General features: G+C 49.8%; 3 protein-coding genes across 12 annotated transcripts in view; 1 reads left to right on the top strand and 2 right to left on the bottom strand.

Moving 5' to 3' along the window:
- The window catches only part of AP1G1 (adaptor related protein complex 1 subunit gamma 1), a 35,860-nt gene extending 30,326 nt beyond the window's left edge, over positions 1-5,534 (bottom strand). Inside the window, exon 1 of one of the 2 annotated variants that reach the window (XM_050978936.1) lies at positions 5,392-5,534. The gene's annotated coding sequence lies outside the window, so the exon portion shown is untranslated. Of the gene's footprint in view, positions 1-5,111; positions 5,368-5,391 lie in introns of those variants that run through there. The other variant, XM_018914772.3, reaches the window with a different exon arrangement.
- A 579-nt stretch (positions 5,535-6,113) lies between these two features.
- ATXN1L (ataxin 1 like) lies at positions 6,114-13,007 on the top strand. Its single transcript, XM_050978937.1, has 2 exons — positions 6,114-6,171; positions 6,414-13,007. Exon 2 carries the CDS (start codon positions 6,524-6,526, stop codon positions 8,588-8,590), a length of 2,067 nt encoding a protein of 688 aa, XP_050834894.1. The 5' UTR covers positions 6,114-6,171; positions 6,414-6,523; the 3' UTR covers positions 8,591-13,007.
- Positions 13,008-14,675: 1,668 nt separating this feature from the next.
- ZNF821 (zinc finger protein 821) lies at positions 14,676-27,249 on the bottom strand. 9 transcript variants are annotated; one of them, XM_018914751.3, is made up of 9 exons: positions 27,061-27,249; positions 26,728-26,879; positions 25,530-25,621; positions 18,881-18,991; positions 18,659-18,784; positions 18,083-18,225; positions 17,461-17,565; positions 16,428-16,594; positions 14,676-15,742 (listed from the first exon to the last, which is right to left on the bottom strand). In XM_018914751.3, exons 3-9 carry the CDS (start codon positions 25,567-25,569, stop codon positions 15,088-15,090), a joined length of 1,347 nt encoding a protein of 448 aa, XP_018770296.1. In that variant the 5' UTR covers positions 25,570-25,621; positions 26,728-26,879; positions 27,061-27,249; the 3' UTR covers positions 14,676-15,087. The 9 variants fall into 9 exon arrangements, 3 of the variants coding, with proteins under 3 accessions (XP_018770296.1, XP_009089049.1, XP_030083296.1); XM_009090801.4 differs by lacking the exon at positions 18,881-18,991; XM_030227436.2 differs by lacking the exons at positions 18,881-18,991; positions 25,530-25,621; positions 26,728-26,879; positions 27,061-27,249 and having other exon boundaries at positions 18,629-18,756.
- Between the last annotated feature and the right edge of the window lie 5 nt (positions 27,250-27,254).

Here is a 27,254-nt window from a genome sequence, read left to right as displayed (position 1 = left end):
CCTTTACTGCAAGAATGGGAGGATAACTGTATCATCTAGCAACAGCAGACAGTGGAGCTTCACTTTAGCTGGTGCTTAAGTGCTTCTCAGAACTTCCTCCAAAGTAGCCAGTCTTGTTCTTCAGGATTAGCTAACATTTTTCACCAGGACAGACACATTCTTTTACTCTTTGCACATCAACATAAATGACAAGGCAGTTTGTAGAAGTTGTTATTTATTTCCTCCTTGGGTTGAAAACAGGAGTTTCCTGCAGCCATCTCTTTGCTAACTACAAGTTCCAAAAATCAGGGATGATTTCTGAATACTTGAAAAGAACCTACTAGTTAATATTTACAATACCTGGTAGTGTTGCACACAGAATTATTCAACCTTATCAGATCTCTTTTCTAATTTCGAAAGCCTTGCTCCTTAGAAGAACATACTATCAAGATGAAAACTTCTGAGAGAGTTGGAGACCTAATTCAGATTAGTTCAAGTGGTATAAGTGGCTGGTGTTTAAGTTCCTTAGAAAACAGAATTCCAGCTTCTTTCCTGATACCCAGAGACTAGGAAAGGTGTCAATGATCCTCCTCCTCCTCCTATTCAGGAATCCTTCCCGTGAACTAATAAAAAGGCATTCTCTCTCTTTGTGTAACTCATTCCTACTATACAAAAGTGGAAAAAACCCAAAAAAACAAAAAAAACCCCAAAAACAAACAAACAAAAAACCCCCCCAAAAAACCAAAACAACAACACCCAAACCAAACAAAAATCTTCATGTATTATATTACACCATTTAGTTTTCATTTAAATTGTACGGATAAATCACTGTTTTCTCCTTTTTATGGTCTATTACTAGTAAAGCTTGTCAAATTTTAAAGTTAAATATTTTAATCAACAGACCAAAAATATCTGAGTATAGAACTTTACCAGAAGCCTCTCTTAGAATACAGTCTCATTCAAATATGATGGGTCACCTTTTATATTTACAACACACACCTAATATTATCGAAATGCACCTTGAAAATGCTCAAGTGCTTTAGTTAAGCTTTATTCCTCCATCAGGAATTGCAGAGTAAAGACAAAGGATAGTCCTTAAACACCGAGTTGATAACACATCCTCTGGAAACTATTTCAGAAAAGTTAGCTTACGTCTAAAATATCCTATGTGTTTCTCAGACAATAAAACTCTAAAAATTAACAGTTGTTTTAAAACTTCCTTAGGATAAATTATTAGACATTTAACATTTTAACATTTCATTATTATTTAGCCTTGAATTCTGGAAACATTAAGACATAAGGGCCATCAAAATTAATGATATTATTTATAGAAGAGACTTACTCTTTGGGGAAATGGTCTGAATTTTCTGTTGTGGTGATATACACACCAAGTTACAGCTTTTCATGTAAATAGCTTTTCTGAACTTGGTTCTGTCAAGAAAACACCCCAAGCCTGAAGCAGCATAGCTTTCAAACACATCTAAAACACACAACTCCAGTTGCTCCACCCCAACACATGCATAGGCAATCACACTCCTCAAGCAACCCCAGCTTTTGGGAAGTTACACAACTAGAGCCAGACCAAACTCCCAACTGAAATCAATAGCAGAACTCCCCTACTTGCTTAGGTGCAACTGAATCCAGCCTAGTACACACAAGAGCAGAGGATCTGTCCAGACTCCATGAAAGGAGTAACTGCAGTGCTGACACCCAACACTGATGGCTTCAACTCCACATTGCTATCAGTAGGCTTCCCACTTCTATCAGACACTTAAAAAGAAAAATATATTAGCAGTAAAACCAAACACATACTCTCCAAGTAGAGATGAGAGTGTCAACAAAGGCAGAGATATTAGTATATGGCCTAGTATTATCAGTATTCATACAGCTAATGGTAAATATTAAATTATTATAACTATTTATACAATAAACACCAAAGCAAGGAACACCATCATAATCAAGAAGGGCAAAGGCAACACAAAGCTGAGAGAAAGAGCAACCAACCATCCAACATGCTAAGTGGGACAATATCTCCTGAGGAAAAAGTTACTGTATGCAACAGAGAACTAGAAAGCAATATCAGAAAATCAGAGAGCAATTAAGTCAGCAGGGGGCTTCAAAAATACATTCTCATAAAAAAAGGCATCAGAGTTACACTTTGCTTTATGCGGAGACAGCTGGAGGAGAGCAGGGGAGGTGAAATGAGAAAAAAAGTATCCCAAAACAAGTGCTAAAAAATAGTCTTGGAAGAACAGCTGGTCCCACTTCCAGTTACATTGAAAAAAACAAAACCAACCACCACCAAGAAACGCAGCACAACAGTATTCAAGAAGCAAGGCTCAGCGCTGCTCAAGAGCTGAGAGGAAGAGGAGAGGCAGCACAGAGACTGAGGACAATGCACAGACCCCACCCAATCCCACTGCCAAACAACTGCAGACCCCTTCCCACTCCCTGCTGACTGAGGCAAGGTCCCAGAGCACAAGTCAGCACTTTGGATGAGGTATGCCATTCCTGCACAACTGTGCATATATGCCAAATGCAGCAACTCCAGGACTGCCTTCAAAAGACACACTGAGCTCCCAATCAGTACAAACATTAACCTCAACAACTGCCAAAAAAGAAAAATGCCTCCCTTTTTTTTTTAGAAGCTAAAGAATGTAGGAAGAAGAATTAGCACAGCTATATAGCTGATCACCATGATGGACACAAGCAGAATTCCAGATTTTCTGGCTTCTGTTTCAATACTTCAATCATCACTGACCCACATTATCTTATCACCTGCTTCTAATTTCCTCACTATTTTAATCTATGAGGTACTCTGGCTATTTTACTTCCTGTTCACTTTCCTGCAGATTTAAGCTTTAAATAATAATAACAAAGCCACTGTTTTGTCACAAAAAAAAAACAAAACAAAAAAAAAAAAAACCCTACATCCTTCTATGTCCTAGCTAATGCCAGAGGAAGGACAAGATGCCACATTTTTACACTCATCAATACAAATTTTACAACAGGCCACATAACTTCAGCAATGCCCTAGGAAGTTCTAATATTTGATTGCACTTGTAGCATTTCTGCCAAATAGCAGATATAGGCTGCACTAAGACCTGTAACATCAGATTCACTTGAACTCACATTACTGTAGCTCTGTTTTTTGAGTTACAGACTCATCATGTATTCACTTATGAGGTCCAAAACTCTCCTGCAGTGAAGTAATGCTCCTACCATGTCAGAACAGACCCTTTCTCTAAAGAACAGCTGAGTATCATCTAGAACAAATTAGCATCACCTGCATTCAGAAGGAATTGCTCAATCATTAAAAAATGCTATGAGCTCAAACGACCCATCCCCTGCAGTTATACAGGGCCAGCTCACAAATGCAAATATTCACGCTGGAGAGGCACAAGCAGCTTTACTGAGTGCCATCACTTTTAGCAGCAGTAAAGATTTGTGTGAGCCCGCACCCTTGGAAAGCTGACGTTCTGCACCTGGACTGCACCCACCAGGGTGGGCTCGGTGTGCCTGACAACAGCCAGCTCGAACTCCTGTGCCACTGCCCAGCCTTCTCACACCATGTCCTGACACACTCCCTGATCTCACTGTACTGCAAAGCGCTGCACACCAAGAATCACAACATTTCTGTTACCCCTTAATCTCTCACAGGACACCACAAATGTACTACAAGATCTTTCCATCTCTACCATGCCACCTCCAGGAAAACAAATCAGCAGTTACAGGAACAGAAAAGAAAAACAGAAAAAAAAAGGAAGAAAATGCTTTTTTTTAATCATAAAAGGAGGAAATCTGAAAGTTATCTTACACACTGGAAACACAAAATCCCTTCACAAAACAATTACCCAAGACTTACTTTTCCCTTCTCAAGAAATATGAATGCAAATACCTTTCCTCCCCTTCTCCCAGCACAGAAGAATGGAAGGGTTCACACCAGCCTCCTCAGAAAAAAACCCACAAAATCTCCTGCCTTCATTCAGCTCTCGAGTACCCAGCAAGTTTTCAAATCCTGTGCCAAACACCAGGGAGTACACGAGTAAACAGAAGAAAGAATTTGGCAACAGAATATGATATGCAAACAAACAAAGGAAAAAATACCAAGTGTAGTTTAGAGGAGCAGTAGCAGGGAAACGGGTACAAAAAGCTGTTGTGCTCTACCACAGAGAAAGGAATCTCCCCAAAAACGAAATGGGGAAACAAAACAGCACAAATTTCTCTGCCATTTTACATGTAAGATGCTAGGAGCATCCCTAAAGGATTCCCCTGCATCTACAGGAGAAAACACACATATATTTTACTGTTTAAGCCACTATGGACCAAACACCTTTTGGCCACACGTGTGACTCCTTTCAAAGATGTTCCACTGGCATTCTGTGCTGTCCCGATAAAATTTCAAGCATCAGAAACTGAAATTTGTCACTCAACATTTTTACACATTACTTTCAACACAATAAAACACACACCTGTTCCATCTGTTAACTTTAAAAACAATGTCTACAAAAAAATAAATTACAATTAATTTTACAGCTCCTGCGAGAACTCAAGCAGCCTTGAAGAAGGGACTTGAAGGCGCCCTTACAGACCGGCCGTCAGACGGCAGCTCACTGCAAATAACCTTTAGCCAGAGCGAACATCCCCTGCTGCCATTAAAACCCGTGAACAGTAAGTAATGCGGACGCTGTAATACTCGGAGCGCTTGGGCAGCCTAGGCAATAAGATATCGAGGGAAGGACGGGCACCAGTCCCGGCTTCTCCCCAGACGGCACCGGGCCACAGCATGAACCAGCTCCCGAGGTACGCGCTCCGCTTCCGCTGCCCCCGAGCTCCGGGAACGGCGGCCGAGGCAGAACCCGCACCGCCGTTTTCCCGGCAAAGAACGGCCAGGGCAGGCACGGACCGCTCTCGGCGCCCGAGAAGGAAGCCCCGGGGCGGAGGGCAGAGTTCGAAGCGGGCCGGACCGCGGGGCAGAGGCGGCGAGAGGACAGGGGACGGCCTCGCGGACAGAGCGGCCGAGGCCCAGCCGCGGAGTTTGGCCCTAAGAATCGCGGGGCCCTAGGCGGCGGGAGCTGGAGGTCAGGGGAAGCCCGGCCTGGGCAGCGGAGGCCCGAACCGGTCCCACTCACCAGGCCGGTCCCTGCAGCAGCAGCGGCGGACAGAGCCGGGCATTCAAAATGGCGGCGGCGCGGCCGCAGCACCGATACCGCAGGCGGAGGGATCCGCGCGCCGGCTAGTCTCCCGCGACCCCGCAGGCTCTTCCGACCGCGGGTGGGAGCGCGGCCGCGCCGGGTTCGGCGGGAACGGGGTGGGGATGGCGAGAGGGCGGTGCAGCACCGCCGGTGGCGGGACGGAAAATGCTGCTTGCACTACTTTTCTTGGCGGAAGCACCCTTGAGGCTGTTCTTACACGAAAAGATGCGTCTGCACCGTGGCAGTCCCTGATGACGTCACGCGCGGGGCGGTCCCGTCAGTGCGCTACCCACGGCGGGCCGGGCGGGACCCGTCGCCCGTGTCCGCGGTTCCGGAATCGAGGGGTTCCGAGGCCGGAGGGGCCAGGCCCCTCCGAGAGCGCCGAATCTCACACTGTTTAAACGTCCACCGGGAGGAACGCAGTGTGCCGCAGTAAACGAGGCGTCTCTGGAAGAGGGTACAGAGCCACCTCCGCCCCAGGCAGCTATTTTGTTCCCGCTTATAGAACCTTATGTCACATTAACGATCACCGAATGACGAGGAGCCCGGTCAGCAGCACGGGGCCGGCCACACACTGCAGGAGTACGAGACAGGGCACGGGGACGTTCAGACCGAAGGCTTCCGCAGGGGAGCCGGGCTACGCTGCCGCTGGGCCCGCGCTGCCGGCCAACCGCCGACAGAGCCCTTTGGGGCGCGGGACCAACAAAAGCCGCGCGGCGCTGCCGCCAGGTGACCAGCGCTGGGCGGCGGGGCCCCGGGCGCGTCCCGCAGGCCGGGCCGCTCTGAGCCCCGGGCAGACGCAGCTGGTTGCCACGGCAACGGCGCTGCGGGTGCCCCGTGACGCCATCCGGGTGCAGCGGAGCCACGACCCCTGAGCGGTTCCGGCGGTCGGTGCGCGCGTCATTGACATGCGATGCGTCATCGCCGTGCGCCACGGGTGGGGAGGAGCCGGTCCGGGCGCCGGGCGGGCCCGCGGGGCCGGTCCGGGCCATGGCGGGTGAGCCGCGGGCACCGGGCGAGCACCGGGCGGGCCCACGGGACGCGACGGGGCGGGGCGCGCGGCAGCGCGGCCGGGTTTTGGGGCCGGGGTTGGGGGCGGCGACCGGCCTCGGGCGTCTTCCGTCCCCGCGTTCCGACCCTGGCCCAGGGGCCGTCGCCGTGCCCGTTCCCAGAGCTGGGGCTTGGGCCGCCCCCCGTTCCCGAGGCGAGGACTCATGGCTCCCTCTGTTCCTGGCACAGGTGAGGCGGCGGCCGGCGGCGCGGATCCAGGAGCCCGCGCGTGGCAGCCCCAGTGGGTGCCCCCATGAACGAGCGTCGCGGCCGGGGCTGCCGGGACACCGCGGGGCGCCATGAGAGCGGGCCACGAGCGGAGCCAGGAGTGTCTCCCGCCCAAGAAGCGGGAACTTGCCGCCGCCAACACTGGCACCGAGGCGGGACGGGCGGGGGGAGCCCAGGGCTCGGGCGAGGGCCCCGAGTGGGCTCGCACGGCTCGGCCGGCTCCCGCCACGCCACGCTACGGTCCTGGCGAGGCCCCCGAGGCGGCAGCGGGGCTGACGGTGGACCAGTACGGAATGCTCTACAAAGTGGCAGCACCGCCTGCCACCTTCTCTCCCACGGGCCTCCACCCCGTGGTGAACGTGAGCCCCCTGCCCCCCGCCTTCAACGTGACCTCGCCCATCATCCAGCACCCGGCGGTGCCCTTTCCCTCCATTCACTATGCACAGATCCCTTCGGCTTCCCTGCAGCTCATCGGTTCCCACTACACAGTGCCCTATGCCGTCCCTCCTGCCTTCATGCCTAGTCCTCTCCTGTCTCCTTCCACCAACCTCACTGCTCCCCATGTCCCCCACTTTGTGCCATATGCCTCCCTGTTCACGGAAGAAGCTGCTCCTTCCCCCCAGACTACCTCTCCCACTCACAGCTTCAACAAATCCACCTCCGCAGCCTCTCCTGGGCAGATGCAGCAACACACTGCGCCCCAACCAGTGGACATGGCACCGGGGAGAATTCCTGTTTATTATCAGATGTCCCGCCTCCCACCAGGCTATTCAGCCTATGAGGCACCTGTGGCAGGTGTGAGCCCAGAGTCTCCTCAGCAAGACAGCCAGCTGAGCTCAGAGGTGGCTGCAGCCAATGGTGGGCAGAGGCCCCTGGAGCAAAGTGTGGCCAGGAGGCCCAGCGAGGCTGTGGACTCTGCCAGCAGTGCAGCTGAGGACTGTTTGCCCCCAGGGGCTGCAGCAGCGTGTGTGGGTGATGGACAGTTCCTTCCAGGTTACCAGATGCTGGGAAGAGAGATCTCTGTGCCTACTCACAGGAGCACCCCAGACGCTGATTTGGAGGTTCAGAGGGTGGTGGGGGTGTTGGCATCTCAGGATTATCATGTTCCGGCAGCCCAGAGGAAAGATGACACAAGCCCTTTGAATCTTTGCCATAATACCCCTGATGGGCAGGGAGACATGCTGAGGAACACCACAGATAGGGCTGCAGCTGGGAACAGCCAGTCCCGGAGCCCATGTGGAATGTCCCCCGAAGAGACTGTTAGGGAGAGACAGTTAGCCAAAGGAATGGTGATAGCCAATGGCAAGCCAGTACTTGTTCCCATTGGATCTGAGCCCGTCAGGTCTTCCACTTCAGAAGCCCTGCTGAGGGAGAGCCCAGATGTCCAGGCTCGAGGAAATGTGCTTGAAAAGGAGCTGGCCCAGTGTCAGCCAACCGGTTCCTCACAGCTGCCCTCTCACTTCATGAAAGGAGCCATCATCCAGCTGGCGACAGGGGAGCTGAAGCGGGTGGAGGAGCTGCAGACTCAAGACTTTGTTCGCAGTGCGGAGGTGAGCGGAGGCCTGAAGATCGACTCCAGCACTGTGGTGGATATTCAGGAAAGCCAGTGGCCTGGGCTCGTCACACTGCATTTTGTAGTTGGGGAGCAACAAAGTAAAGTGAGCATTGATGTGCCCCCAGAGCATCCCTTCTTTGTGTATGGCCAGGGCTGGTCCTCCTGCAGCCCCATGAGGACTGCTCAGCTCTTTGCTTTGCCCTGTCACAGGCTGCAAGTGGGGGATGTCTGCATATCAATCAGTTTACAGAGCGTGAATGGCAACTCTGCTTCTCAGGCCAACTCCCCTGTCGGGGATCAGCTGGTATCTGCTCGGGAGAGATCGGAACGAACAGCTCAGGGGCCCAGAGAGCCATCTGACAGAGCTGCTGAAAGGAAGAGCCACACAGATAGAGCCAGCACGGCCCAGAGCTCCCGTGCAGAATCTTCTCAGTCTGAGGCTGGCAGTCTGTACAGTTTGGCCCCAGGCTTCCAAAGATACAGCGTGCCGGCAGAGGAGGCTCGGCCGTCTCTGCTCCGTCCCTCTTTCATTCCCCAGGAGGTCAAGCTGTCTATTGAAGGGCGTTCGAATGCAGGGAAATGATCCCTTAGAGGTGTGAGCTAGGGCAGCCACAGCAGGTGACCCTCACCATCAGGTGGAGGAATTGCACAGACTCTGTCATAGGCTCACCAACAAAGGCTGCTCTCTGCCTTGCAGGAATGGCTCCATTCCAGTTCCATGGATGACCAGTTCCTCTTGGGGAGTCAGGAGGCCTCGAGTGCCTCAGGGAGCAGCGACAGGCTAGCTGGGGTGGGGAGCAGGGATGTTGTCATGAGTGTGTGATGAGAGCATTCCAGAGGCTACTGGAGGCTGAGGCTTTCTCCCATCTCCTAGGATAACTGACTCCCTGCGGGGCAGGGGCCGAGCATTTGGGGCAGGTAGGGAGATGAGGAGGGCAGACTTGGCTTAAGGTAGCAGATAAAATTGCTGAAGATTTTATTTCTCCTTTCTTGTGATGGGGAGAGATGGGTCCCCTCTGGAGTTTGGGGGCTCTACTCCCAGTATCCCCTTTCTTCACACATGCACTTTAAAAGGACCGTTCACCGATGGAGCTCTCAAGGGCAGGATGGAGGTGCTTCTCTGGTGGTTCTGATTAATGTCTCTTCCACTGAATCCAACTGCTCTTTCTTCTTGCAAAGAATGTACAGATTTGAATGAATCACAGAAATTCAAGAGGAAGGACCAAAAGGATGGGCTTGGGTGCAGGTGAATAGGGAACTTGAGCACTTGAGATGGGACACAAGTTGGGATGGGAGATGTTGTTTCCTGCTATAAAGTCTACTTAGTTGTTTTGCCACCAAATCAAATCTTTCCTCCCATATTAATAACTTTCAAGAAACCCTCCTGGGCTCATAGCTTTTGCAGAGGCTTAACCCGGAGATTAATGAGGTTGGATTTTTTTTTGTTTGGTTGAATTTTGGTTTTGGATATTTTATTGGTTTGGGTTTTTTTTTAAATCTGGAGCAAAATACATTCAGCATTTTCTAGGGAAGGGTGAAAACATCCTTCTGTGAGAAGACCAATACTATTTTGTAATTAAGTCAGAAAAATGTTCCAAATGGCTAATTCTTCCCTGCAGGCAGTTTCCTGAATAAGCTCTAGACAAGAGACAAGTGTTAGTACATGTGCAGGCAAGGTACAAAGTTTGTGCTAAGTACAATTCCATGAATAATCTAGGGACTCTAAAAATATAGTGTCACAGGGCATTTTGGGGTCATTTTGTGTTAGTTTTTCTGATGCTTCATTTCACAGTTCCTCTGTAGAACAGTGTGGTCAAACCAAGAGTAGTCTTTTTCATGGTGAGATTTAATACAATTGTGTATGAGCAGCTGATTGTGGTGGTAACACTATTGAGTGAAGTCTCCTGTAGTTACACTAACCTGCTCTCTCTGATGGTGCGCTATGACACCGTTGCTCAGCTAGGATAAAAAAATAGTCACTGTTCTGGTGACAAAACAGTTTTCCCTGACTTAACCTGGACTGGGTATTCCTTATGTTCAGGTGCCCATCTCTGTGCTAGGACCAGGCTTTGGAGGGGGCCTTCCTTAATGTGCAGAATCCTGATGTTTAGCATGCTGTTTCTGTCTCCCTGCTCTCATCTGCCTGAAATTTGTCAAGTGTGCCTAACTCTTGGGGTGCCACTCCTCTCTGTCACAGAATGGTGTGTGTCAGCACCTCTCCTTGCAGTGGTGCTGTCTCAGGGGTGTTCTGCACTCCCCAGGAGTGTGTCCTGTAACTGGTTGGCTTCTGCTGACTGTGCAATGGATGCATGCTCTGCCTGTGTATTAGGCAAATTAGTCTCCAGAATGTCCCTTCAATCCCGGCCTCAGTCCTGTTTTCCTAACACACTGCTAGCCATTTCTGTTGCCTTGAAAATGCCTGCACCAGGACAGGCCTTGGTGAGATATGTGCTGAACATGCCCTCAGTGTTTATGCCTCACAGGGTTCTCCAGAATGAGGATGCTGCCTCATGTAGCTGCTCCCAAATGACACACTACTTCTGGTTTCATCAGCTGCATTCAGGATATGTGAAGTCACAGTGATGCTGTTGTGTGAAGATTCTGCCTTCTCAGGTGCAGCAGCTGTGGGAACAGATGCTGTTTTCACAATCCCATTTGTCAGTGAAGTGTCCACCTGGGCCCCTTTGTCACCAGGGGTGTCACAGCTCCTGCTGACTGGACTCTCCTACGTAAAACTCCATTAGTGTTGGTAATTAGTACTTAATGCTGAGGGTATCTGAGATGTCCATGGCCCAGGTCAAGAGGCAGAGGAGGCTGGGTTCTCATGCCTGTTCTATGCATGGTGCATGCAGAGGAATTCAGGGCTGTGACAGGCACTTGAGAAAGGGATCTTGCATACATTTGGCACGTGAATGTAGAAGGGCTGGTTACACCATGGAGGCAATATCTCAGCAACTGATGGTGCAGAGCCCCTTGAGTGTCTCTGAACCCCGAAGTCTGTCTTAGAGTGAGAGTTTGGAGAGCTTGCCTTAACACCATGTGTGTTACCGTAGCTCCTCGATCTCAGCCACACTGTGCAGTGGTCTGAGTGGGCAGTACTGACAAATGAGGCAAGATGCTGTGACTTAAATAGCTTTGTACTGTAGGCAGGTGAAGGGCTGTGAAGGTGCTTGCCCTGCTGTTGACCTGGCTGCTGACCTGGACTTTGGCCTGCTGCACCTCTGTTGGGTGCGGTCCTGAGCTCTGTGGAACAGGCCATGCTGAACTGGACCTTGGTGCTTTTATCCAGACTCCTGTCAGTCCCGCTGTTGTGCATGTTTCACCTGCCAGCTCTTCCCTGGAAGCAGTGGTTTGAAGCGCAGCTCATGATGGGGGACTGAGATGAAGAAACTGTGTGTATGGCTGTTTGCTCCAAAGGGTGGGTGGGGGGGGTGCCACTGGCAACTCTTCAGCCCAGCTCAGCAGTACTGGTATCACAGGAGCCTGTCCTTACTGGACAGGGCTGTATGGCTGAGCACCATAGTGGAGGTTGTGCTGAGCACTGAGGCTCTCCTGGGACAGGGAGTGTGTGGGACAGGGAGTGTGTGAGAGCGGCTCTGCTGCAGTGAGAAAGGCTATGAATGAGCCCATGGAGGAGGCTTTTATTTCTTGGGTTTACAGGGAAAGGAGGAGATAAAGCCTGGAAGACATTGCAGAGTGGGATGGTTACCTGGGCTTTTCTGCTGGCGGAGATGTGACAGACTTCTCAGAGAAATATATCATGTTCCTGCTGCTATTGCTTTTGGTAGGAGAGCAGTGGTCTGTCCTTCCTGGAAGAGGCCCTAATCTTATCCAGCTCACACTCTGTAGCAGGAGTCCGTGGGATGCAGTAATGGGTGTCTGTAGCCATCTGTCCCATTCCATGGAACATGCTTTGGGTGAGCTGCACAGCAGAGCCAAGCCTATCTCTGGGCTGTGCATTCACAGCAATGAGCGCTCATCACTACCAGACTATGCAGAGGAAGCTCTGTCTGGAAGGGAAGGAAGCTGCAGAGGCCCCTCTGCCTTCCCCTTCCAGCTGCTGAGCAGCTTTTTATATTGCACTTTTCACATTGTGTCCCTGTCCCCACCCCACACTTCAAGTCACTTTGTTCCATAGAGAACTAACAATCCTTGTTACTCAGAAAATATTGTAAAAGAAACTACAGCAGCTGGAGTAGCCCAAATGCTAGTTCCTGCCCACAGCAGCACACGTGCCTTCCCCAGCATCACTCAACAACTGCTCCCTGTCTTTCAAGCTGTGCTAGAGCCTGACACTTGTCAGAAGCTGCTAAGATGGCTACCAATACACATCCTGTTCAGTTTGGCCTAGGGTGTTCCACATAGTGTTTAAAATGCTGATGGTCCAGGCCCTTCCACGGCCTTCACACTGTCTGTTAAGGACAGAATAGCCCCGTAGGTCCAGGGGTGCTGCTGCCCACCCTGCCAACACGCCCCTGGCACACTCGAGTTGTTTTCGGCTTTCATGGCACCTTAGCGCCAGGGAGGGTGTGCTCAGAGAGAGAGACATGGGGGAGCTGGCTGGGCTGCCCTGAGGCAGAAAGATGTTTGTAGATAAGTGCTGAACCCTCACTATAACCCCCAGTATATGGCTGTATTAACATGTAACCGATGCAGTGTATCTAAAGCCTTAGAACTAGTCAGGTGCTCCCCTCCAACTTTGTCCCTGCCCCTTTCCTCCTACCTGATCTTTAACAAAGCATTAATAATTCTAAGGATAATCTCTATTTTGTTGTGCTTTTTTTGTAACTGTTTTAAATAAATCAATTTGTACTGTATATTTGTACTTTGGTGAGATCCTTTTTCCTGTTTTACCATTTTAAGTCTGTACTTGCCTACAAACAGATTGTATTTTTATTGTTAATGCTTTTATGAATATTGCATTTAACTTGTTGACTCTGTAAACACAGTATATATCTATATACATATATATATATCTATATATAAACCAATAGCTTTTCCTTTGGTGTTTGAGACTTTTTGCTTGTCTACAGTATCAGTGGTCATTAGCATGTGGCTTCTCTGGATTTACACAGTGATCTGGAGACTCATGTCAAGGGCAAGATACAGGGTGATGGATTGTAAGTCACAATTCTGTGTTTTCAGATACTTTTGTGTTATGTGTTCTCTCCTGAACCCCCTGGAATAAAGATAAGGTGTCAGTGACGCTACGGGGAAAGTTCCTGCTGCAGGTTGCAGAGTAGAGGTACATCTCTGCTGGGCCAGCAAAACATGAGGCAGAGCAAAAGCAGATACTGCCAGAAGCAAACTCGGGGTTTGAGTATGAAAACGAACACAAGTAAGGATAAAAGTGAGAGATCAGAGAACAAAGGAGGATATGAACAAAGGAACATGGAACTCAACAGCTCCTTTACAGTGCCTTTTCCCAAAGAGAGAGAAGCAGGGATGGCTTCTGGGTGTCAGTTCTACATGATGAATGAACATCATATTAAAACAGCTTCTGTACAGGGAGGAAACTAGAAGTTAGAGTGGCAGGAGGAGAAAACTTGCACTGAAAAGATTCAATGCTGTTTCCTAGCAGCATCCCCAGGGCTGACTGTGAGAGTGGCTCATTATTGCCAGAAAAATGCAACATTATGCATTTTGAAGGTAACTATTTTAATTAGGGCTTTAAGGGACTACAATCAAATGTTTTTCAAAATGAAAAATGAGGGGGGGGAAAAAATGAGGGTTTTTAAGTAGTCTGCTCAAAAGGTTTTGTTTCTTGTTTTAACTTTCCTCTTCTGATCGCAAGTAGCAGTCTTGTGGTCACCATTTCTGACTTCAAGAGAAACAGCCATCAGAGAGAAGACAGTACTTCCCAAGGTGTTTGATCCACTGTATGACTCTAGACCTTAACTGGAAATGCTATGGAGGTAATAGGGGTTTTCAGGCTACAAAACACAGAAGTGTGGCACACTGGCTTTTGGTGGGCTGATGGCTCAAAACCATGAAGCAATCACCATGCGTTTTCAGGTGCTCATTCTTAAAGAAGCCAAATAATGGAGAGTGTACCGCTTCTTTGCTCTGCCATGAGTTTTGCAGTTTAAAGATGCCTAGGTATCATTTCCATAGTTGCATAGTTTTAATAGTGATTTCTGTTAGCAATGGGAACCTTTTCCTGTAGGCACAGGCTACGATGACATTTTGCCTCCAGTACATATCTGTGTTGCTCTTGCACTGGGGACTCCAGCACTGGACACAGGTCTCCAGATGTGGCCTCACCAGGGCTGAAAAAAGGGAAAAGCAAACCCATCAAGTCCTAGAAACTGACATATTCTATTATTTACCATTCAATCAACTCTTTGACTTACAAACCTGAAATACTGTTAAAGTGAAAATAACTTGTGAGTAAAGCAGCAAATTGGTTTGCTATTTGTTTACCTTGGCCAGCCTTTCTTTCACTGTTTTTACAGGGCATCTTAAAACAGGACCTCAGGTTCCTTAGTTTTTCCATGGATGCCACTGCAAAATATGTAAATATGTAATAACAATGTTTAAAAAAAGGGTGTGCACAGGCATTTCCAGAAGGACATCCTCCTTTCTCTCCTTCTTATGGGCACAAATTGCAAAGGATTTACTCCTGAAGGAGTTTGTGGACTATCTGTCTTCAGCTCTGTAATTCATGCTGCAGTAAACAAGATCCTTTTTTATTGAGGTGCATTTCACCTACAGCAGAACTGCAGTAGCCTAGGCCCATTTATGGGGCAAGGGCCCAAAACCAGGACAAAGGACAAAAGGTAAAGAAGGGGACTAATACATGTGAACATTAATTAATGTTAATTAATACATTAATTTATTTTTGTTCTGTCACGGGCTGTGACTTGGCCCCCAGAGCAGACTGTAACCTCAGAATCTGCTCCCACCAGAGCTGCTTTGGCAGGCATCTCTCAGCTCTGTTCTCCTCCTGGGTTCAGAGGAAAACCAGATCCACCTGTCAGGGAGAGTCAGGCAGGGACCCACAGCAGCCTCCTGAGTGCAAAAGCCTGCTAGTGCACATGTGGCAGGTGCAGCAAAGGCAGCGCAGTTCTTGGCTGTGGTTTAGTGCAACGCGCTGTTGCTCTGCTCCTCAAAGGTCATTTTGCCCAGCAGCTGGCTCTCCAGCTCCACATTGCTCACTGGCAGCTGAAAGAAGTTCATCTCAGCTGCCAAAGCGGCCATGGCAGAGGGGTCCTGGCCGAACTGTGCCCGGAGCATCATATCCATTTTCTCCAGGCGCCGCTTGAGCCTCTTGGCTTCGCGCTCGCGGATGAGCCGGGCCTGTCGCTTCTCGGGGGTCTCGTTGGCGCGTTTCAGCCGCATGGCCTCCCGGTCCCTCTGCAGCCGCCGTGCCCGCTGCTCATCTGTCTCCTGCATGCGCTGCAGCCGCTTGGCTTCCCGGTCCCGCATGCGCCTCACCTCGCGCTCCTCAGGCGTCTCATTGTCCCGCCGGCTCTTCTTGGCCGTGCGCTCCCGCTCCAGGCGCTGGAGCCGCACCTCCAGGGGCTCATTCTGGCGCCGCAGGGCCCACTTGCGCATGCCGGGGCTCTGAGCCTCGAGCAGCTTGCGGTACGCGGCGCAGTTGTTGCACACCAGAAGGATGCCGGCGGGATACACCGGGGTGCAGAAGGCAACATCCTTACCCTCAGTGCTGGAGGGGCCCTGGCTCTGTGGTGCCGGCAGCCGATTCGCACTGAGCACCTCTGGCAGCTTCTCACTGCAAAGCAGGAGGAACAGAGTCAGAGGCTTGGTGCTGTGGGCAGAGTCCCCGTGGGCTGCCATGAACCATGCTCCCACTACAGCCCATGGCAGAGCCCTCTGCTAAATCATTTGCCCACAGATATGTCTAAGTATCTAAAATAAAGCACAGTCCTATCCAGGACAAGGAAGTGGATTAGCCCAGAGCAGTATCTGGGTTGGAAGAGTGCAAGAGTGGGAATAAACCAGCAAGCTGCTCCTTCCCATCATCTCTGAATTTCTCTTTTTAGCCCCACTCCACTGGTCAGTGGATAATCTCCCACTAGGCAGGACACAAAGAAAGAACATTTTGGTCTCTGCCTGTAGTCCTGCTCTGGGAATGATGAACCCATCTGGATAGCGCAGCCTTACTCCAGTGGATTGCTGGGCAAGGGAAGGGGTGGATTGTTCTCCAGTGACTGGAGCTCACAGCGCTTTCTCTAGCTCTGCACAGCGCTAAGAAAGATCCTTTTACCAGCACAGCCTGCAGACGTCCGTCTTGGCAGGGGATGCAGAGCTGCAGACAGGAAGGGATCAAGAGAATCTCACTCACTGGGGGCGTTTAGCACTGTCCTATAGGCCTCAGTGGGTCCAGAGCCACAACTTCCGAGTCATTCAAGGCAACCCACCTAATCTTTAATGTGCTACCTAGCCCACTCATTGACCTGTTGAAGGTGGCGTGGCTGGTGAAGCGTGCTCCACAAACTGCACAGTTGGACAGCTGGTCCTCTGAGTGGATCAGAAGATGTCTCCCAAGGGATCCTGGGGAGCTGAGGGCTCTACCACACACAGGACACAGGTAGCTCTTGGCACTCACCACCGCTCCAGTGTGCTGCAAAACAACCACTCAGGTGGTAGTTATGTATTTCCCAGCTCCCTGCCCAGTCCAAGGCATGCTCAAACCATTCTGTTCAGCCTCTTGGAATGGGAACCCTTTACCACTAAACCTCTATCTGCCAGCTTTTAGACCAAGCTCAAGACAAGTAATTCATTGTGTCACAGGTAAAACAAGGAGAAAACCCCTTTACAGCTCAACTCCAGTGCAGGAGAAAAAATTAAGGCCAAACCACTTGGACTGTAAGACCTGACCCTTGTTTTCAGGAACACACTTTGAGGAACTGCTGGTGCAGGACAAAGCATGACTCAATTAAAGCAAGGCTGGATGCTGGTAAAAAAGCACTTACATGGAGACAACTGCTACAGGTAAGTTCTGTTTCATTCCTTCTGCTACAGACTTTGATGTGCTATGAAGAAGGCACTGACAACAAAACCTAACATTTCACCACAGATTTCTTGCAAAACTGGAATAATTTTGAGGAAGAACAGCTATTCTCATGGATAACTACAGGAACTGTAATGAAGTATAACATAAATTATCAGGAGGAAGGTTTCTTACTGAATGATACAAAAATTGCTTCCATGTTTAGTTTGAAGGAACTGCCTGGTTTTAGCCTGAAACACTTGCAGAGACTGCCTTGGCAGAGTTATGTTTTCCAGATCTGTAAAACCAGGGCCTTGCTAATTCTTTCCTCAAGACACCCTCTAGACACAGTTTACAGCTGTAAACTTCAGTCACATCCTAGCTAGAAAATCAGTTCTGTGGTTGTAAAGGCCAGAACAAAGTTACCCTGTGCTTTGAGTTGTTTCTGGTTTTGAGGCTTCAGGCCAGAGACACTCCACAGTTGGAACTATCCCTACCTGGTAGACGTGTGCGATGAGTTGATCTCTGCTTCCACACTCGAGCTGGCAGAGGGGGCATTGTGACAGTCCCAGTATGGGCTCAGCACTCACACTCTCAGGCACCTACGGGCAGGAACAGCCATTGGATGTAGGGCACACAGACACCCCCACAGGCACCCAGTCCTTCCTCGGCTCCTCCCAGTCCTGCCAGGGCTGCCTTGGTGCTTGACATCTGAAAGAAACCTCCTTCATGTAGCCTCTGAGCAAAAGCCCTGCATCTCATGGAGAGGGGGCAGAGGCCTCACAGCCTCACCTGCACCCAGGTTCTTGCCAGCACAGTGACTCTAGAAGGCAGGGCCTTTTCTGTGGCAAGGGGAAGCCAATCAGAGAATGGCACCAGAACCAAGGGAAGGGGACACACTCTGCAAACATCTTGGCCAGTTTGCGCCTGCTGTCTCCTGTTTCAGGCAGCCAAAAAGCTTTTCAAACCCTTTCCTCCTGCCAGGAGACATTGTTTGGAGGAGGTAGGAAGGAGAGAAAGATAAAGAAACATGATGGAGAGAGGAAGTGTTTAGACAATACCCAGTACCCTTCTCTCTCCCTGGAGGCCATGGTGAGTGCAGAGGCAGTATACACTTGCCTCATTTTCTCTTATCAACGGGGTTCCAGCCACAGGTCGTTCTGCATTTTCTAATTCCTTCTTCACTTTCACCATTGAGCCATCTTCCTCAGACGTATGGGAAGAAACTTCATCCTGAGTGGTTTCCTCATCATCGCTGCCACCTGAAATGTGCAGAACAGTTTTACCAAGTGTGAGGACGGTGATGGCACTCAGCTATCCTGACCAGCATTACAAGGGGCCTCTGCCCACTCCCTCCAACTATGGCTTCCATTTAAACTCAGTCTAGGGCACTTCAGTCCTGGGCATGGCCTCTTCCACTGCCTTGCTCAACGACTGCCAGATCTTCAGCCAGAGCTGCTGCTGTTCCCACCCTGCTCTGGTGAAATGGCACTGGCCCCATGACATTGCCCAGTCTGTGCTGTGCTGGTCTGGTCCTTAGGACAAAGTCCTGCACTGGAGCAAAGAGCTAACTCTGAGGAGGAGCTGGTAAGATGGTCCTCAGAGGACTCACACACACTGTGCAGCCCTCAGCCTCACCCCTTTCCAGTCTCCCCAGTCTACTACCTTGGTGTTACTGGAAGGAGAAGAACTCACTGCTGCTGGAGTCAGGGTCTTGCAGTGGACGAATTGTTGGCCTTTGGTCCCCAAGAGTTCCAGGAAAGTTATTTTTCATCATGGCTTGGCGGGCTTGCTCCTCCAGCCCTGCAAAGACTTGCTCCCCTAGCAGCCATAAAGACAAAGAGTCAGACTGGTGCTGTTCCACTGCTTCCCACCACCAAGGCTTGCCAAAAATACAACAGGCATGGGGTTGCTCACCTGCACTGTGCAGAACCTCTGGAGTCACCTCTTGGAAAGCACTTAGGTCACTTCTCTGCTTGCCTACCCTGCCACACCAGCCTCTGGCACCTGCTGATGTGAGTCCAGTGCCTGGATGTAGAAGAGTCTCACTAGTGGCAATGTGCAGCACTAGGCTGCCCTCTGCACACTATGTGTATGCCACTCCAGCCACAAAATGCCTGTGACCCCATACATCTGCCATAAATAGCCAGGTGGCTCTTGCTGCTGCCAAGCTATCCACCAATATCCTACAGCACAGCTCAGGGTGGGGGGAAGCCTGGGGACTGAGACAGTATCCCAGACCAGGGATAGTAATGTATAGCTCTTCTAAATTATTAACTCTTATTCCTGGCTATAGCAGGCATTTTGCACAAAAATAGCACCTCCTAAGTGCCCGGTACCTCACCTGCCCTCCACAGTGATATGAAAACTAGGGGTAGTCCTTGGCATGCTCTGTCACTTTCTTCTGTCTCAGGAGGGATAAGGACAAGCTGCCTCTACAGAAGGTGTCTATGCTTGGAGCTGGTGTTCTCCTGTGTATATGATGAATAGAAAACTACCCTGCCTTGCCCAGGAATGGCTCTCGCTAAAATAAATCTCATTGGCACTTCATGTGCTCAAAACAGAAACCTAAGGGAATGACCCCAGAGAGCTGAGATGCATGCTTAGGACAAAACAATTTGTTTAATTGAAAACAGAGACCACTAGTACCTCAACTGAATAGGACATGGCAAATACCTTGAAAGAAAGCATTTATTTGTATTCTGAATAAAAACTTCTTACAGCAATCCCTGCTCAAAGAAGTTTTGGTTCCAGAGAATAACAGTAAAAGGCAACCATTAATTTTCATATTAAAGCAAACAAATTACATTGTTCCAGGTGTAGTCGTGATTTACCTTTTCCAGTGGATGAGCTGGGGGGCTTGGGAAAGGGGCTGAAGTTCCCAGCAGGCTGGCTTTTGGGTTGCATTTATCAACAGATTTGTAAGTGCTCAAAAATCATTCAAAGCACAAATGTGAAAATGCCAAGGAAAACGCAGTGCATTTTTCACATAAAATCAAACCATAGCTTTCAGAAGACATAGTTACCTTTTACTACAGGGCCACAGCTGGCACCAGTAGAACGAGGAAATTGAACTCCTGAGAGAGAGGACCAGTCCTGTTACAAGGACAGGTACATTCCCATGTGCTGAAATGTTCCAGCCAGTGCTGCTCCATGTTCCCACTCCCACTGCCTTCCTTGGAGCTCACCTTGCAATTTTGGTAGGGTTTAAAAAAGCTGTGATTTATGGAAGATTTCAAGGACCTTCAGAAGCTTCACTGAGACTGTGGGAGAAGAATTTTAGGTCCCAATGTCCCCATGAAGGTTTCCAAAAGCATTTGAAGGCTTTTATCATTCTCTTTCAGAAATGTGAGAAAGAGTGCTGTAGAGAAGATTTGAGAGCACAATCCATGTGCCTGAGGAGAGGTGCTGAGAAGCGCCAAGTCTATTTGTCACTGAAAGCAGCAGGGACCATCATGACTGCTCTGACACCCTTTCAGAAGCCCTTCCAGCACTGAATAGTTTTCATGACCTGGAGTGCTGTTTTTATATTGGGACCACAACCTCACATTAGTGGGACTGAGATACAGACTGTACAAGCAGCAGACACCACAGAATTCTAGTGCCTCTCCAAGAAGCAGAAACCCACAAACCACCTGGATAAAAGTCCATAGACCAAAAAAGCATTGCAAGAGAAAGAGAAAGCATGGTGAAATGAGGAAACCTGCAGAACACAGGACAGATAAAAAACTACAGTGGGAGATGTGCTGCTGCCTTTGACAGAGTTCCAAAACAGAATTCCCAAATGCCACAGGCTGCTCGTGGAAGCAATTACTTGTTTGTTTTCTTCCCCCTATTCCCTTTCAGACAGATTACACTCCCACTGAGCAGCAGCCTGGAGTCCAAAGGCAGGGGAGATTCCTGCTCAGCTATACAAACCATGCAGACAATCTGCAGGATTTAAGAGCTGGGATCTTTAGGTGACAGAAGAAGGAACTCCTCACATAAGGAACACTGGCATCAGTCACAGCTACTGAGCAATTGTGTGTGCCTCTAAGCTCTGTGCAACACCCCCAGAGCCCAGTGAGTATTGACTCGGCACAGTGCAGAGAACAACCAGCTTACAGCCAGCAATGCAAGCTGTTAACCAAACCCGTGCTGTTAGCAGGCCATGTCCTGTGCATCCTCCCCAGCCTCTGTCTAAAAGCATCATGGGACTTGGAAAGACAAACATGGAAAAATACTGTCTTCCACTTGTACAAAGTTTCTTATGTATTATAGTAATAGCGTACAAAAGAACTTAGGAAAGAGTGTCCTGTTCATCTACTGACAGACTTAAGTCCTTTGATAAAACTTTACAGCTTTAATGTTGGATAGGTCCAGGGTTATACTTTTGATGTTTCTGCACACACATGCTCATAAACAGACACACCCCCACCTCCACCCCACTTTGGGTACACTTCCATTCACTTGGAAGAGGAGTTGGACAGGCAACAGTTTTAGGATCACTGCTGTAAGTAAAGGATGTTATGCTCAACAGTGAATTCACAGACTCTTCTCCAGAAGTTTCTTTATTAAATACAAACAGGGCTGCAGGCTGACCACAACACCAAAACAAGTCACTGTAGTTGTTTACAAACAGCTAGAGATGAAGAACAAGAGAGATGACACAAATGCCTCTACTTTGTATTCCATTCTCCTCTCCATACTGCTGGGAATGAGAGGGATGCCAAGTCAGCAGTGACAGCCCTGTGGTACTGTGTAACATGGGCAGGCATGACTGCTAGGGTATCAGCCCTGAGCCCTTCCCTTCTTGAACTGTATAAATGCAGGATAACTCTCAGGTGTTCTGGAAAATAAACACAGAAACAAACAACCCCACCCCAAAATCCACAAAACAAAATCCAAGGGGACTACATCATTCTCCTGCCTTCCTTCCTAAACAAAACGGTCTCTCAGAGATGAGTCAGTTTATCCCCTCCTTGTACATTAAATTTAAAGTCCCTGTTCATGTAGGTCTTCTCTGTGTTCCTGGACCTGAAATTTGCAAGTCTTTCCACCACTGTGGATCTATTCCACCTGCCCCATGGCTATTCTGGGTTGTCCACACTGCTGTAGTGGTTACTGAAATGAAAAACAACACAATTGAAACAGTTAACAATGGCAGTCCACGGAGCCCTTCAGAACCAAGGGATTTGATGCAAGTAACATTTCTGCTCGGTTGTGAATGCTGGGTTCTATTTCTTGCAAGATACTTTCGCTTCAAAATGGGACTATTATAGACAGGAGAATCCAAGGAACACCCAAGAGCACAGAACATATGTGTGTTAAAGAGAGAGAGGGAAGGAAATAGAGGATTAATGGGATATTGGAGCCATGATAAATAGAACTCGGAAGCAGGAATTAATCTGACTAACAAAAGCTCTTATCCAGGGTTCTAAAATCATCTAAGCATCAGCTGCAGAGGACACAGGCAATAGAAAGCAAAGCAGCTTGTGGACAGCAGGGAGAGAGAAGTGCATGCTGATACCTGCAACAAATTTTGGCAAGCACGAAGACAGCAAGTGGTCCATGAGGTGGGGTGACAGCACAGTAACAGATGAACGCAAGGACAGATGAATTGCTTAGAGTTTTTATACTTTTATACTGCGTACTCTGGGAGAAAATAAAGACCAAATTGAATCAATTAAGGTATCTCCCCACAAACAATCTAACTGCATTTTATTTTTCAACAAGCATATTCCACTATCACTGCTCGGTTTGTTAGCACTTTGTCAGGTATGTTTTTCATGCACCACATGGCAAAATAAAATTATATTCTTAAGAGCCATTTATGTGCTGCAGGAGGAATGACTAAATTACAATTGTGAGACTGGCCATCATGCACAGAAGGACTTTTGTGATAAATTTTACCACAATTTTTATCATTGCTTCAGTATTATTTTGAATTTCCTTACATATCAACTTCTATTTAAAACTGTTTTGATTTGTAACCATACAATCTCCTAGCTGGTTTGCTCTACTTGCCAAGAAAAGTGATTCTGTCCTAAGTGAGGACAGAAAACCAGGGTGTTGTGAGAGCAAGGTGAAATGAGGGCCATGCCAAGCCTGCAAAGTAATCCTGGAAAGAGGAGACACCAAGCAAGCCAACAAGAGGAAATTGGCAGCTGTCACTCGCCCTAGTCAGTCCAAGAAGGAAGAGAAGATGGAGTGGCCATGCAAGGAAGAAGTAGGCACCATCCTCCCATCAAATTTGTCCAGTCATATACGCACAGTCGTTTTTATGCAAATCCAAAAGGCAGTCCCCCAGCCCCATAACCTGCCAAATCAGACCCCAGCTGCAGGCAACTGCGTAAAAAGCTGCATACCTGCTGTCCCTTTCATTCCTCTCCTCCCAACCACTGCAGTCCCTGTGAAGAAGTCCCAGTAACGTATCTGCTATGTCTCAGCCTGACTTCTCATTCTGCTGGCTCACCCCGTTCTTGGAGCCGGTGTTTTCTCCGATTATCCTCGTCAGGGCACTGCACGGCATTTCTGGGCCCTCCAGACACACAGCAGGCTAGGTAGACAGAGAAGTCCCAACGATTTCGTGGTGTTCATCATAAGACAGACAAGATTTTCCATCCCAAGGTGAAGACATCACCATTGACAAGTTTCTGGTATCTCTCGGTCCCCTTTATTTTCTTGTGGTCCTACTTGCTGCTCTTGATGGCTCCTGCTGAATAGTTGCTCTGTAGCAACGTACTGCATGTAAAGGAGATGAACAGGTCCCAGAACTCCACTCCGTGGCACACCTGATGCTATAACCTCCTGCCCCCTGGTAGCGTGTTTGTCAGACAGCTTCCTCCAAAACCAGGACTGGAGATACAATCATTTTTATTGTAGATAAAAAAGCAATGTCCACTGTGAAAACAGTGCACCACTGAATTTTGTGATATGCAGAGTTTTGTATGGGATAGTACAAGCTTCTGAAGAACACAGCCCTTTTGCAGTGCAGAAAAGTAACCAGCTAAACACCATGGAAACTCTATCTGCACAATTAGAGCTGCTGTAGTGCTTGGTTTCCTTACTCAGGAGATCTCGACTCCAGCCCAGGGAAGAAAACTTAAGTGCATACATGACATAAACTTGATCTCAATAACAGCCGTAATACCTGGGCACTCTAAGAAGCAGAAGTGTGTGGACACAAGGCATGTTACTGGCATCACAGGATAAAATACCGGACATACCAAATTTCCCTAAGAACAACAACTCCAAAGTCATTAATATACTATCAGACAAATTAAACCTATACTCTGCCCACAGTAGAACCCAACAACCAGAAGCAGGAATCAGAGAGCACAAGGCAATGCAGGTGCCACAGGACACACTCCTTGAGAACCTTACTCTGGCCAACAAGGACAGCTCGGCTGGCTCTGCCGAGCTGCGAGTCCCAGACAGACAGCTCTTCCCAGTGCACTCACCAAGTGTGCAAGGTGTCAGCTCCAGCTCCGTGTTTTCCCTTGCACAGAGAGCAGCATGCACAGATGCTGTTGCATACCCGTGCACAGAGGCAGCACACGTACACACAGACATGCAAGCCAGCAGCACCAGCAATGAGGCAGTGTTAGGGCTGCAGCACTCAGCTCTGTCTTGCACTTCTGACAGCTACTGCGGCCAAAAAAACCACAGGGCCTTCTCAGCAGCCTTGCTCTCATAGATCTACAGAATTGGAAACTTGTTTTCCTAATTCCAGCCCAAATTCCAAGCATGTTTCCAGCCACAAACCCGAGTATGAACAAGGGCATAATTTCAGGCCCCTCAAATTCCCTCTGCTGCCAAATAAAAGCTGTACACGTGCAGTTTCTCCTCTGCAGCCAAACCTCCACCTCTTCCTCCCAGCTCCACTGGTACCTGGCTGTAGTCTGCCCACAAGAAGTGCAGATGCACAGCACCTTCAACCCTTTCACTGTCAAACAAATGCTAAGGCCTTGGCAGTGACGGAGAAACAGAGATCCATCTTACCACCTCAGCTCAAGAATGATCTGGCAGACAGCAGTTATTTGTCCTGTAATTAACTTGGCCACTGCCCATTCCTTGACAGGAAAGAGCAAATGGCTTTATTTCATCATCTGGTAGAAACTGAGGTACAGTGAGCTTAAGTAACATGCCCAAGGCCAGTCAGCTGAGGCTGTGGTAGGATGAAGATCAAAACACAGGACTTGCTGGCTTTTAGCCAGCATGGTCCAACCATCTTGCCTAGAACTTCCTTTGCTATGCAAGAGGCCAGAGCCCCAAGTCACATTTTCTAGTGCTCTAACTTGTACTTTTGACAGCATGAATGCAAAGCCCAGCTGCATATATACACCTATGCTCACAGCATTAGCTGTTTGTTCAAGCCTATATCTATCCTGCTATGCCAGGACACAGGCAGCTTCCCTGATGCACAGAGCTCAGTTTCTCTTCTTTTACACCCTAAGACAAAAGATGAGTAACTACCATTCCCCACAAGCTGTCCCTTCCCATCACTCCCATCATTCCACCCCTCCCCACCTCACTCCACACCCAGCCAGAGCAAGGGTCCCACAATACTGCATAATATACTCACAGTGAACTTTGTTAGGAGTGGTCTGTTTCCGACGGGACATGTTTCCCTGACCTGGGAGCAGAAAGTGTTCCTCCCCTTTGCAGAGGGCTCATCTGAGAAGAGAAGAGAAGAGAAGAGTCTGTCACACACTTCACTGAAACCCTCCAAGTCCCTGGCCAAGCTCTGCTGGCTGTCCCAGAGTCATTCCCCACCCCTCTGCCTACAGGGCTCATTTCTGCATCACCACAGCTGGATTCCAGGTCAGCATCCAACACAATCCACAAGCATTCCGCATGGGCAGTCCTACCCAGTTCTCAGGTAAAGATTTAAGCAATCCTGACCCCCTCAAAAAATGAGCGCTCCCTTCAAAAATTACTGCAACCTCAGTCCAAACACTCTTCTCTCTCCTGCCTATTCCTGCACCCTAATAGTCATCCTTATCGTTGAACTGACAGAGGAAGGTGGCATTTCCAACAGTCCTCTCAGAGAGACAGACAAAAGGAGGAGCTGAACCCATTTCCCACAAGACACACGGACACAGAGATCCGGTCAGCCTCCTCAGAGGGACAAACACCCGGATTTCATCAGCCTCTTGCTGACAGAGAGATGAACATCCCATCAGCTTTCTCAGACAGATGGACAAAAGGATCCTGTCAGCCTCGCACTGCCAGACAGACACAGGTAATATCCCATCAGCCTTCTCAGACAGATGGACACGAAGATCTCAGACACCTCCCCAGAGAGCGGAATCCATCCGGCAGCCCCAACGAACGGGAGACGTCAGGAAGGACCGGGCCCGCAAGCGGCCGGACATACAGACAAAGGGATGCGGCTCCTCTGGCATCGGGACGGACGCGGGAACCCTGCCCAGGCCCCCGACGTCCCGACCGGGCAGCCCTGACAGACACACCGGCCCTGGCAGCGGAGGTCCAGTCGCAGGGCCAGTTTCACCCCTCGCGGGCGGCAACCCCAACCCGGCCAGGCTTACCCGGTCCCGCCGCAGGCGCCGGGAGCCGCAGACAGACAAAGGGCAGCGGACAGACGGACGGGCAAGATGGCGGAGGGCAACGCCGGACTGCGCGACGCGAGCGCGGGCACGGGGGCCACGGCAGGCACCGGGAGGCCACGGCAGGCACCGGGAGGCCACGGCAGGCACCGGGAGGCCACGGCTCGTCCACAGAGCTCAGATGCCGGCTTTTCGTTACCTGAAGCGTCTCACCTGTTAGCCATGGATCCAGCCCAGCGCGTGACTCCCGACCACCGGAGGGAGCTCATCCGTGCCTGCAATGAGGCTCGCTTGTCCCGGCCGCCTCCGCCGGCAGCGTACCGGGAGCCCTCGTGCCTCCCCGGCTCCCCAGAATCTCGCGTACCCTGCAAGGCCAAAACGCAGGGTGTGGTATTAACTTAGACCCACCGCGCGCGTTACGAGCTCGCGCACCTGCTGAAGAGAACCGCCCCGCCCCGGGGGCTCGGGGCTGCCTCCCCTCACAGGCCACTGAGCGCCGCCGCGGGAGCAGCGGGCCCGCTCGTAACGCCCGCTAAGCCCGCTTACCGGGGGGCTGCGGCACCGGGCCCAGGCCCGGGCTGGACTTCGGTCCCACTCTCCTTCGCGGTGGTGACAGCGCCGTGCGACCCTTAGAGAGCCGAGGACCCCGCGGCCCGGTCACAGCACCCGGCGGAACGCCGCGTTGCCGGAACCGCCGCGCTGGGGGCGGGCACCGGCGGGCGCCTATCAGGCGTGGTACC

Source organism: Serinus canaria, chromosome 11, assembly GCF_022539315.1.
Source record: "Serinus canaria isolate serCan28SL12 chromosome 11, serCan2020, whole genome shotgun sequence".
Taxonomy (NCBI): Eukaryota; Metazoa; Chordata; class Aves; order Passeriformes; family Fringillidae; genus Serinus; species Serinus canaria.
Note: the sequence above shows the minus strand (reverse complement) of the source record. Positions and strands in the feature narration are given on the sequence as shown.